Source organism: Meles meles, chromosome 12 (genome assembly GCF_922984935.1).
Source record: "Meles meles chromosome 12, mMelMel3.1 paternal haplotype, whole genome shotgun sequence".
Classification (NCBI taxonomy): domain Eukaryota; kingdom Metazoa; phylum Chordata; class Mammalia; order Carnivora; family Mustelidae; genus Meles; species Meles meles.
Genome location: NC_060077.1, coordinates 12,074,967 through 12,088,129, shown reverse-complemented (window position 1 = coordinate 12,088,129; position 13,163 = coordinate 12,074,967). Strand labels below are relative to the sequence as shown.

General features: G+C 47.4%; 1 protein-coding gene across 4 annotated transcripts in view; it reads left to right on the top strand.

The window, feature by feature from the left end:
* CUX2 (cut like homeobox 2) overlaps positions 1-13,163 on the top strand; it is a 258,403-nt gene that overhangs the window by 193,150 nt on the left and 52,090 nt on the right. For all 4 annotated transcript variants that reach the window (XM_046024881.1, XM_046024879.1, XM_046024878.1 and 1 more), the window contains one exon: positions 6,843-6,921. In XM_046024881.1, the coding sequence (XP_045880837.1) occupies positions 6,843-6,921 (79 nt within the window). The remainder of the gene's footprint in view (positions 1-6,842; positions 6,922-13,163) is intronic.

Here is a 13,163-nt window from a genome sequence, read left to right as displayed (position 1 = left end):
TTCATTTGGACCCTCTTATTCCATGCTGCCTCCCATGTTGGTGCCTCCCTAACTCTCCATTACACCCTTCTCCATGCTCCCCCCAGTGCCCACAAACACTGCAGCCTTCTGTGCTCCCTGCAGTGACCACGAACACCACAGCCCTCCGCACCCCCTTCTCTGTGCTCCTCACAGTGACCGCAAACACCACAGCCCTCCGCACCCACTTCTCTGTGCTCCCCGCAGTGACCACGAACACCACAGCCCTCCGCACCCCCTTCTCCGTGCTCCTCCCAGTGCCCATGAACATCAGAGCTCTCCATGCCCCCTTGCTCCCCGTGCATCCCCTCAGATCTGCACCCCCCGGCCTCCAGAGGGAGAACCAGGTCTCAGCATTTAAGGGCATGCCCCACACACCCCTTGCCTTCCTGAGCTGATTCCTTATCTCCCCAGATCTCAGTTCCTCTGCATCCTCTTCAGAGGTCCTGATCCTGAGATCATCGGAGCACCCTGCCTCCTCTCCATTGTCCATAAGTCTTCAGTTTCTTCCAGAATCCTGCCACATCAGACACACCCAGTCCTGTCTCCCAGAACCACCACACCCAGCCTCCCCAGAGCCCAGGACCCAGTGGTAAAGAAAAGCTGGTCTCAAAGTGTGTTTCACAGAACCCTAATTTCCAGGTTCACTCTCTGAAACAAAAAGTTCTGTGGCTTAAATGCATTTGTGGAAACATTGGGCTACGCTGAATTGAAGGGGACTTTTTCCGGCAGCTCTTGTCAAAGCGTCCATTTTGTTGGTATATTCTGTACATATCCATGCAGAAAGTGTGTGCGGACTTGATCACAGGTCCTCCTGTCCATGCCCAGGGGACCGTGCAACGTGCTTTGGGAAGCACTGGTTTCTGGTTGAATCCTGAGCCCTGGATTGAGAAGACTGGGCCACCTCTGCCACCGACTAGTTCTCTCTGTTTCTTCCTCTGTAGAACGGGGGGCCATAACCGGGCTCCCATCTGAGAACTGGAGGAGAATCCAAAAATAAAGCACTGAGTGCAGAATAAGTTTCAGTTCCCAGAAGTTCTGACCATTCTTTGTACAGAGCTTGGACAGAGAAGTTCTCGATAGCCAGCGGCTGTTGTCACCACTAGCTCGGACAGCTCATGGAAGCTCGGCTTCAGGAGGCCCCCAAATTTGCTACTTTTAACCACTTGACAGATGAGAGCTAAGTGGCCAGAACAGGCTTTTGCCTCTCCCCTGACTTAACTGATTCTGCACCTGTTATTTTCATACTTGGGGGACCAAACACGTTTTCACCCCTCATATTATAGCGGGTGGTGCAAATGCCACGTGCTCCATCAGACGCTGAGCTATTTCTGATGGTGACCTTCTTGGTGTCTGTAGCTGGCCGCCACCTCCTCCTCCTCCTCCTTCCCCAGATGGCCTTCAAAGATCTGCCTGTCACAAGCCAAATCTGTCATCCTGGACACTCTCTCCCGCCCTTCTGTGTGGTCGGGCCCAGCCATGAGGCAAAGACACACATGGCCTTTTATTTGTGCCAAGCTCACCTGTCTGGGCACATGGTTGAAATGTGCTAAGTTGCAGACTTTAGAAAAGACATCCTGTGTGGTCAGAAGAAAAATTAATTAAGTGCCTTATTAGAAAGCTTTTTGCCAACTTCTGTGGCCACTCTTTGCCACATGCTCGCCCATTCCTCCCCAGTGGCTTCCTAGGCAGATGGAGAGCATCCTTCCCACTTGATGGTTGAACAAACTAAGGCCAAGAAATGCTGAATGACATTAGGCCCAGCACCAGATCAGGCTCTAACGGCGTTAGGAATTTTGACCTGGCCTTCTAGAAATAGGGTCATTGTTCTAAAACAAGATTGAACAAGGCAGGGCATCCACATGGCTCCCTATCTGCAAGTCATCTTTACTGTGGGAAGCCCTAAACTTGAACTGATTAAAACTGACAGCCATTCCAGGATGTTTTTTGATCTCTGCTTTTGAAAATATTGTCCAGTCATTAGATGAGTCTCGAAAGCAGGGATCAGCAAACTTTTTCTATAAAGGGCCAGATAGTAAGTATTTTTTATTTTATTTTATTTTTAAGACTTATTTTTAAGACTTATGTACCTATGTGTGTATGTATTTTAGACAGCGAGAGAGAGAGCACGTGTGTGAGCAGGGGGAGGGGCAGAGGGAGAGAACCCCCAAGCAGGCTCCCTGCTGAGCACGGATCCCTAAGATCATTCCTAAGATCATGACCGAGCCAAAACCAAGAATCAGACGCTTCACCGACTGAGCCACCCAGGCACCCCTATTTTATTTTATTTTAAGTAATCACACCACCCCCAACATGAGGCTCAAACTCAGTGACCCCAAGACCAAGAGTCACATGCTTTACTGTCTGAGCCAACAAGGTGCCCCCACATATTTTTTGTTTTACAGCTAGTGTCTTTGTCACAACTATGCAACTAGGCCACTGTAGCATGGAAGCAGCCATAGACAATAAATAAAAGAACAGCCGCAACTGTATTCCAAGAAAACTGTATTTACACAAACAGATGAAGGTCCACATTTAGCCTGAGGACCATAGTTCGCCAACCTCAACCCTTGATTTAGACCAACACTATCCAGTAGAAATATAACGCAAGCCATATATGTAATTTAAATTTTTCTAATAGCTACATTAAAAAGTAAAAAGAAACAGGTGAATTTAATTTTGATAATATATTTTACTGAACCCAGTATGTCCACAGTGTTATCATTTTCACATAAAATCAATATAAAAAGTTACTGAGATGGGTTGCCTGGGTGGCTCAGTCTGTGAAGCATCTGCCCTAGGCTCAGGTCATGATCTCAGGGTCCTGGGATTGAGCACTATGTCGGGCCCTTGCTCTGTGGGGAGCCTGCTTCTCCCTCTGTCCTGCCTTCCCCCACCCCTGCTCATTCTCTCTCTCTCTCTCTCCGATAAATAAAATCTTTTTTAAAAAAGTACTGAGGTATTTTACAACCCTTTTTTTCATCCCGAGACTTAAAAATCCAGTATTTTACACCCATAGCCCATCTGAATTTGGAATAGTCCCATTTCAAGTGCTCAGTGGCCACGTGTGCCAGCAGCTGCTGTATTGGACAGTGTAGCTCCAGTGGGCAGACCAATATCATAAGGAGACAGTCACACTGGTAAACAACAGGCCCTTACGAACTCTATAAGCACTGTGAGAAGAAAGCAGAAGGCACTATAGGCAGGGACAGGGAAGCATTGGAGGAGTCTTCTGGTATTTGCCCCAACCCTGCTCACAGCTCCTTTTTAGCAGTCAATGGAACATTCTTTTTTTTTTTTTTTTAAGATTTTATTTATTTATTTGAGAGAGAGAATGAGGGCTCATGCATGAGCTGGAAGGAGAGGGAATCCAAAGGATGTGCACAGAGCACAGAGCTGGACTCGGGGCTCAGTCCCACGGCACTGAGATCATGACCTGAGCTGAAACCCAAGAGTCGGCTGCTTAAGCAACTGAACCACCCAGGGGCTCCAAGTCAATGGAACATTCTTATGCCTTTCCCCAAGCCCCATCCACCACACATGTTCAGCATAGACGACTGTAAAATGAAACATTCAGACTTTGCTGGCTCATCTTTGATAATTTTCCATCTAGGGCTCAGAAGACGAATTGCTTTCATTTCTCATGGCTTTTCTGGGCTCCAGATCAGCAACACAGCAGCCTATGACCTGGTACAGCCATAGAGGATGTCATGAGGCAACAAATGGGGTCCAAGCAACTATCCCCACTGAGTGGGATGGTTTTTCTATCCAAGAGAAAGGGCCCAGCATCTGGATCAGAGCAGTAATTTGAACCCCCAGACCTCGTATGAATCCCACTGTGCCGTCTGCTTACTGAGTGACCTTTGGCAAGTTATTCAGGGTCATCGAGGTTTTCTCATCTATGTAGTGGGGATAATGACAGCAGCTACCTTTACTGATTGGTGTGTCCATGGAGAGAGATGATCATGGAAAGTAAGAGCATCTGGGACATGGTAAATGCTGAATATTACAACAATAATAATTATTGTTATTATTATTGGCCCATCAAGGTTGCCCCCCCCAAACTCAGAATTAATTGCTTCCTAGTGTTTGCATCACCTTCTCCCATGTTGTGGTTCCTCTTGGACGTAGCTGTGTCCCCCACTCACTTCTGAGTCCCCAGAACAGGAACTGTGTCGACCTGCAGTTGATTTTTCCCTTTCCTAGATTCTGGAACATTCTCTATGTTTGCCGTTGTCTTTCTCTTCTCCAGGAGAAGTGCCTAATGTTTCCTCCACCAAACTGGGCCAGCTTCTCCCCACTTAACCACACTCTCAAGGCCCCCTTGTACTTTCCCTTCGAAGCATTTCGCATTTGTAATTAATGAGTGACCTGGAGAATCTGCTTTGATGTCAGTCTCCCTGCTGGACTGAGTCCCATGAGGGCAGGGCTCCAGTCTGCCATCATCCATCGATGAACTCCCAGCACAAGGCACATAGTAGGTGCTCAGGAAATGTTTGTTGAGTGAATGAGAGACTATCATTCCCTCTGGAATTTAAGAGACCAGACACTGTTTGCAGAATAACAAGAGAGCTTAGGGAATTTTTGTAACTGACCTTTTTAAAATCATATGCTCAACGTCCACCATACATTTCCCTCCACCTCTCTTAAACAACTAATTCTCTGTGGACCTCATAAAACCTTCAGGCTATGCTGTCCAATAGAAATATAATGTGATCCATGGATGTACTTTTACAGGTTGTAGTATCTACATTGAAAAACAAGTAAAAGGAAACGAGTGAAATGAATTTTAATAAAAGACTTTATTTGACCCAGCATATCCAAGAGGTTACCAATTCAATATGCAACCAGTATACATGATGAGCTGTTGTCCGTTCTTTTTCTCTTGCTAAGTCTTTGAAACCTTGTGTGCACTTTGCACTCCCAGCCCTTCTCAATCTGTGCTTACTGCGTTTCAAGTGCTCAAGAGCCACCTGTGATTTGTGGCTGCCATATTGGAGGCCTTACAAGAACCCCTGTGGTTTTCACATTCTTCTTCCCAGTGTGCACTGCGAGGTGTGGAGGCGGAGCCTTTCTCAGGTGGTCTTTGTAGGATGCCAGATAAGCACAGCTGGGGTTTATCACCCAGCACTGGACAGAACCTGTTCCCGTAACAGGCAAGAAGGAAGGGGTTGGTCATACCAAGAGGTGACCTATACAGGGCCCCATGAGTTTTACAAAGGGCTTTGTATGTGTTCAATCATCTGACCCTCCAGCAAGGGAGGGTGTGGTGTCATTATTTGCATTTTACAGAGAGTGAAGCAGAGGCACAGGGATTGCCATGAACTTTCTGCTCAAAGACACAAAGATAGTAAGTGATGGACCTGGGATTTGAACCCAGGTGGCCTGGATCCAAGGCTTGTGCCTTAGTTGGCCCTTCTCTGAATAGACCATCTCAGAATTGGCCCTTGTCATTTCTCCAAAATGGTGTCACAAACAGGACCTAGAGTTGAGGCAACCAACCCTCTTAGATTTGCTCATCCCCCAAATTGTGTTGAGCACCTTCTGTGCACCAGACAGTGCATTCACAGAGCTCACGTCAAGGAAAGGAATTTGATAACAGACACCCCCCCAAGTGGCGTCCCCGGGATTGGTAAGAGAAGCCCACCTCTGAAAAAGGGAGATTGACACGTAGATCCTCCCCGTAGATTCATCATTGAAGAAGATGGCACCAGAGGGAGAGGTATATCATTGTCAGGGAGAATAAAGGTGTTCCAGTGCAAAGGGAGATATCCCACCCAGAGTGTTCGTGAGGATGTAGGGACGGTGACCTGCAGGTGTCAGGAGCTCACACCAGCCATGTGCTGAGGAGGCCTAGGATGATGCCAGGGAGACTGGCTACCAAGAGCCAGCACCAAGGCAGCTGAGAGGCCAGAGCTTGGAATTCCTAGCCAAGGACAGGGAAGGATGAGATGGTGCTGAGCCCCAGAAATGTCTTGCCCAAACTCATCTTAAGTAACATCAGTGACAGAACGAAAAAGTCTGTGAGTGAGAGAACAAATGTAGAAGGTAGCTCTTCACGATGGGGTTACAGAACCATTTGTGTTTTCATCAGTTAGGAGGCATTTGTTGAGCTGTTTGACATCTCACAAGAGCTTTAACAAATTCTCTGTAATTTTCAGTGGCAAGAAACATTCCCCAGATGTGTGCCACTTTCCCCCAGAACATGTGTCATATCTGGATCTCCAGCAGAACCCTTTCACAACAAAAACAATAATAATAGCTATTAACCTGCTGTGTGCCAGGCCCTGTGCTAAGCACTTACATGCAATTTCATTCCATCCCCAGAAGAGACCCAGAAGGTAGGTTCTATTTTTCCCCCATTTTTCAGATGAGGAAACCTTAGTCAGATCAGAGAGGGCAAGGGATGTGCCCGAGGTCACACAGCTGAAATGCAGTGGGGTCAGGATTTGAACCTGGACTTTCTTTCTTTCTTTTTTTTTTTTTTAATATTTTATTTATTTATTTGACACAGAGAGAGAGGTCACAAGTAGGCAGAGAGGCAGGCGGGGCCGGGGGTGGGGGGAAGCAGGCTCCCTGCTGAGCAGAGAGCCCGATGGAGGGCTTGATCCCAGGACCTGAGATCATGACCTGAGCTGAAGGCAGAGGCTTAACCCACTGAGCCACCCAGGTGCCTGAACCTGGACTTTCTAACTCCGTACTTTTGACCTTCATTTCCCCTCCACCTCCCCCCATCCCATGTTTTCACATGTAGGAAAGTGATCACATTTCCTTGTAGACTCAGATACCATGGTTACACATGACTCTCTCTCTTGTTTCCAAAGGTGGTGGCCCTTAGTAAGAGAAGTCAGGAGGCCGAGGCAGCTTTCCTGAGTGTTTACAAGCAGTTAATTGAAGCACCAGGTAAGATATATTTGGGTTCCATAATTGGATAGTTAATGACATTGAAGAGCTAGCCATTATTGGTTGTTACACAGGGGCCTCCCCACAGTGGGATCTAGGGACAAGCGAAGGCTCCTGGGCAAGGCTGAGCCCTCCACAGGCGAGGGTTGTTGGGGGCGGTGAGAGGTGCACACCCAGCCTGGTGTGACATGTCCCCACACAGTTCCTCCATCCTCCCCCACCACCTTCCAATGTTAGCTAGAAAGGTTTGGGGGACTCCTGGCAAGATCTCCCACCTGGACCTTCTTGGGGAGCTGAGTGTCTTACCTGCCAGAACTCCCATCCCATTGCCACAAAGGACAGATGGTGCCCAGGGCTGTCTGCCAGCTGAGGGCACTGGAGGAAAGACCTCAAATGTCCCCCCCTGCCCATGGCGCAGCCAACCTCAGCCCAAAGAACACTTACGTGACTCTCTTTACATGAAATACGAAGACAGGCAAAGATGAATCTGTCGGCACTATTCACCATGCCCAAAACGGGGAAACAACCCAAATGTCCATCAGTGGATGAATGGATAAATAAAATGTGGTCGATTCAGCCATAAAAAGGAGAGATGTGCTGACACGCAGCAGGGACGGCCCTCACAATCACGGTGCTGAGTGGAAGAAGCCAGACAAAAGGTCACATAATCCAAGACTCTGCTTATATGGAATGTCCCAAATGGGTAAATCTAAAGAGACAGATACCAGACTGGTGGGAGAGGGTTGGTGACTGCTAATGGGTGTGGGGTCTCCTTCTGGGGGGATGAAAATGCCCTGGGGCTAGATGGGGGTGATGGCTATGTGACTTCATGAATGTGCCAGATCCCACTGAACTGCTCACTTTAAAATGGTAGATTATATGTTCTAAGAATTTCGCCTCAACTAAAAAAAAAAAAAAATTAACCTGTGCTGTTAGAAGTCAAGAGAGTGGTTTCTCTTGAAGGGCCAATAGTTCCCAGAAGGGGCCTCTGGGGGCAAAGATGCTGCTTCTTGATCTTGGTGTGGATTGTAGAGCTGTGAGTGGTTTGAGCACACTTAGGTGTGTGCCTAAGATACGTAGATACATGTCTGTAAAAAAGTCTCCCATTTCCAAAATGGCCGCTCCTCTGCCATCTTCTCATTTCATGACTCCGAAACGGGAGCCCAGGGAGGTGTAAGTGATTTGCTTACAACGGTGGGGCTGGGAGGGGACCCTTTGCCAATTCCCGCCACCCAGACAGCCTCCTGGCCCTTTCTGGGGCCCTTCTACACAACCGCAGGGATCAATGCTATTGGGTGACCGGGGCTGGGGGTTTATGAGGAAGAAAATGAAATCCTAGCTAAGCCAAGTCATGGAGAAGGCGAAGTAATTTCTACTCTATGGGGAAGTTGTTCATGGGATCTTTGTGTTTGTGGGTGGAAGTCCCTCATTCCATCTGTCTTGGATGACTAGAGTGGCTTGAGTGGTATCCTCCCAAAATTCATGTCTACCCTGAACCTTGGAACATGATCTTCTTTGGAAGCAGGGTCTTTGCAGGTGTAACTAGTTAAGGACCTCAAGATGAGACGATGCGGATACAGGGTGGATCCTCCCTCCAATGACTATTGTCCTTGTAAGAGGAGGAGAGGACACAAAGACCCAGGAAGAAGGCCATGTGAAGACTGGCTCAGGCTGGAGTGATGGGGCTGCAAGCCAAGGAGGGCTTGAGGCCGCCAGGAATGGGGAGAGGCAAGCTCCTGAACTCTGGGAGCGCATCAGGGTTTAGAAAGCACACACCTGGCATAGAGGCCGCTCCACTGTCTGCACGTTACAGCCTCAGGGGAACAGGCCAACCAGCCCCCTTCATGGGGTACCCCGAGGTTGAGTCTGGCGCCTGAGGTCTCACAGCCAGGAGAGTGGGGCTCAGGTCTCTGCTCACTCGCAGGTGTGTCCAGAGCAGCTGCTCCGTGTCAAAACTTGGCTGCGCGGGGGAGGTTGTGTTTGTTTGCTGGGGCTCCTGTAACAAGTCACCACAAACTGGGGGGCTTTAAGCAATGGATGTTTATTGTCTCCTGGTTCTGGAGGCTGGAAGTCTGAAATTAAGGTGCCCACAGGGCCGTGCTCCCTCTCAAGATTCTAGGGGAAGCTTCTTCCTTACTCCTTGCAGCTTCTTGTGGTTCCAGGTGTCCCTTTGCCTGTGGCCACATCATTCCAGTCTTTGCCTCTGTCTTCACAAGGCTCCCTCCTCCCTATGTCTGGGTCCCAACTCTCTAGCTCTTTTCTCTTATAAGAACACTAGCCATTGAATGTAGGGCCCACCCCATAATCCAGGGTGATCTCCTCCAGAGACCTTAGCTGAGTTACATCTGCCAAAGACCCTTTTCCCAAATAAGGTCACGTTCACGGGCTCCAGGCGTCAGGACACGAGTATATGTTCGGGGCCCGTTCAGCCCCCCGCAGAGGGATGTGCACACTCCATCCTCTTTGCCCTGGTCCTGCCCTCCTGGTCCTACATTCCCTGGAAGGCAGTGTGCTGTGTGGGTCTTCTCAAGGAGGATGTTTGGGCAGTGAGAGTGGCTGGGGTTGGACAGTACAGCCCTTGGGGTTCTATGCCCACCATGAGGACGTGACTCTGGGCCATGAGGCCAAGACGGCCATGTCTGTAGCCCTGGCCATTGTCCCCCTCACTAAGGACCACATTGGGCATGTAGCAGATGCTCTGCTTATATCTCTACCCTCATTAGAGCTATCTGGAAAAAAAAAATTGGGAAAATAAACCCTCATATTTACCATCATTTTGCAGTCCTTAAGGTCCCGCGAGATCAGCGACAAGTGACATTGGAAAGTGACCCACAGGAGACCCCAAAAATGTCTCCTAGGAGTCTCCACACAAGGCTCCTCCCCTAGACCGCATGTACCTCCCTTGTAGCACCAGGGGGCAGCACTGAGACGGGCTTGTGATTCGGGGCTCAGGCTGGAGTCCTACCCAGACCACTCACTCGCTGTGTGACTGCAGATGAATTAATTGACTTCATGAGCCCCAGCCTCCTCTTGTATAAATTGGTGACTGGGCTACACTTGTCGTCATGTATGTGTCTGGCTTTCCTAGAAGTGAAATTCTCTAAGCCTGGGACTGACTGTTCATACCAGATTTGTATACCCAGAACCTGGTACACAGTAAGCACCTAATAGTTGTTGAATGAATGAGAAACAAGACTCACATGCAGAAATGGGGGGAAGGGTTATTTGAATGACAAGGCACTCTTTCATCTGGAGCCCTCTGCCTATTACGTGTTTATTTACATTTATTTAAGTGCATTTATTAAGTGCCAGCTGTGTGTCTGGCACTTGCTAGACACTGAGAATCTAGCCATGAGCCTACAAATGCAGACAGGGGCCCAGGCCTCGGGGAGCTTGCATGCCGCCGGCAGAGGTGACCAGATCATCCCTCGAATAATCATTGCTTATGGCGAACCTAGGGGAGCTCCAGCAAGCCTAGTTCTTGAGGGTGAGGAGAGGCTATGGCCCCTGCTTGGAAAAGAGTCATTAATTCCGGGGTTCACTGTGAAACCCTCATCTTTCTCTAGATAGGGCCGTTAACACAATCACAGGGCCACAGTGCCAGCCAGGGACTGTGAGAGTTCCCAAGACCGATGCAGAGCTTTCCAGAAGGTCCTCGTGCCCTCCTGCCCCTCCCCCCAAAGGGGTCGTTCCAAGTCTGGTGCTGACTCCACGCGTCTGATTTTGCAACTCTGCTCCCCAGAAATGGAGAGGCGGGGGAGACGTACGTCCCTAGCTGTCACTGAGTTGGAGAACAAGGAGCCTTAACTGATGGAGACATACTGTTCGAACGGCCCCTTTAGGGGCTCTAATTCATTTTCGAGACATTTAAGAATAACAAAATGTTTTAATGATTTCTTAGGGGAATTAGGAAGACATATTTTTGTTCTCATTAAATTTTATCCTCAGACACAAGAACCAAATGTCAGATGTGTTTTTGGTGCTTGGAGCTTCCCGGCGCACTGTCCCCCCACACACACGCTGTTCCAACCCCCTCCAGAAAAATAACACTCCTGGAAAATTTGCCAGGATGCACACTCTCCTGTTTTTATATTTCTTGACAGGCAAATTATTTGTCGAAATACTTTCCACCCCCCTCCAAAGCCACACAAGTCCTGATTCAACATTTTTGTTTTGAATGACTGCTGCCAACACAAATCTTTGGCAGAGAATGCGATATGGCGTGATTGCTCAGCAAGTATTTTGATAAGTGTGCAGCCTGTATGTCTGTAATTACGAAAGAAAACCGTAAATCTTTTGGATATTGTTCACACAGATGTGGCGTGAAGTGAGAAAAAAAGCAGTAAAACGTGTTAAAAGCATAATTAATGTCATTGTTGTGGAGGATGGTTTGATTTAAACCTTTCTGACTTCTGTATCGGTGGCGGCTGATTTCTTTATCGCGCTCGCAGTCACCAGGTACCAACCCGAGCTTCACAAAGCTAACTTGTTAACTGAGTGCTTAGTTAAAAGTAAAAGGGGGGAAGAGGGGAGGAAGAAAGAAAGAAAAAAATGAAAAGAAAGGAAACAAGGAGAGAGCAAGTAAGAGAGCAGGCAGAAGAGGAGTGCTGAAGAGATAAGAAGAGAGAGGTGAGTGCCCCCAAAATGTTTTTTTCTGCTTTACTTTGTTTTTTTAAAAATCCAGTGCAGGAGATGGCAACTCCTGACAGGTGTTTCTCTCCCTGCTTCTTTCAGGAGGCAAAGCCGGTCAGCTTAGGTGTTCCAGCTGCAGAGTCAGACACAGCAGGGTAGGACTCTCAGTTCGGTGGTTTTGAGCTGTGTGACCTTGGGCAGGGGCCCGAACCTCTCTGAGCTCTGTCTTTAGCAGAGGAGTAATAATAGCAGCTACTCACTATTTGACACGAAGGTTCACTGTGCTAGGTGTGAAAGTATCTGGCAGGGTCTAATAACCAGCAGCCCACTGCAAAGCTGACATCAGAGTATAAGCTACATAGATCACAAGCGTTTGCTGCTGCTCTCACAAGGTTCTGTCAGTTACTGAGGACATGGAGCGAGCAGTTTAGGCAACAGGGTGACTGAGTCTGGAATAGGAAAATGCTTTACAGTGTTTGGGGCTTTAATTTTTTTTCTCCCCAGTTATAAAAGTCACATATGCATGCTTTCGACTTCAAAAAAATACAGAAAAGTAGAAAGAAGGAGACAGAACCCCCTACTAGAGAAGCAGTGGGAACATTATTTTTCTTTCTGATCTTTTTCCTATGTACTTCCTCAAAACGGTGGTTCATTCTGCTTGTACCATTTTGAATCATCCTTCCTTTTACCCAACGTGAGCATACATATTTCCCTGTGTGATTAAAAATCCTGAGTAACTTTGGTTCATTGTGTGTAATGGTCTCTTGTGTGGCTGTGCTGTAATTTTCTGGACTGCCCTCTCCAATGTTGGGCATTTAGGGTGCTCAGGAATGAGCAGCTTATTGGTACTGTGCTGTAGTTCTGAGGACAAGGAAGAGAACTTGGGAAGGAAAATAGATTGTAGCCATGCATTGGCCCCAAACCCAGAATTTATTCTGAACTCATGCATTTGTTACACTAAGTATCATTTCAAATATTATGAGCCTCTCATATTCTTTTGTGAATCACTGGTTCATGTATCTATAGCCCATTTTAATGTCAGAGATCATTTTCTTATTGATTTGTAGGCACTCTTTATATATTAAAGATAATAACCTTTGTCCTGGTAAACATGTCTCATATCTTCTCCCCAGTTTGCTTTTTGTTTATAATGTCTCTTGTATGTGGTACATAGCAGGCATTCAAAAAATATTTTCAGAAACGTAGAAATTCTTACCAAACCTTTGCTTTTATGCTTTCTTTTTCATGTCATATTTTTTAAAACCCCTTCTTTCTTGAAAGTTATAGGGGTTTTGTTTTTTTTTTAGTACTTCTGTGACCTTAATTTTTAGAGATAGGAATCTTTGATGGAAGTAATGAGGGAGGTTAAGAATTTAGCGTTTGCTTTTGTCCCAAATGACTAGTTCTACCGCCATCTAGTGGATAAGCCACCTTCACAAATATAGGCAATAAAGACTTTAGTATAACAAGAAACTCCTGTTTGTGTTTGCTCTCACTTCCTTCCCTTTCTCCCTGAATATGCCTCTACTCACTTTATCCCGTAGGGAATAAGACCAGAGTTTCCCGAAGATGGCAGCTAACTTTAGAAGGCATTACACCACCATCTCCCC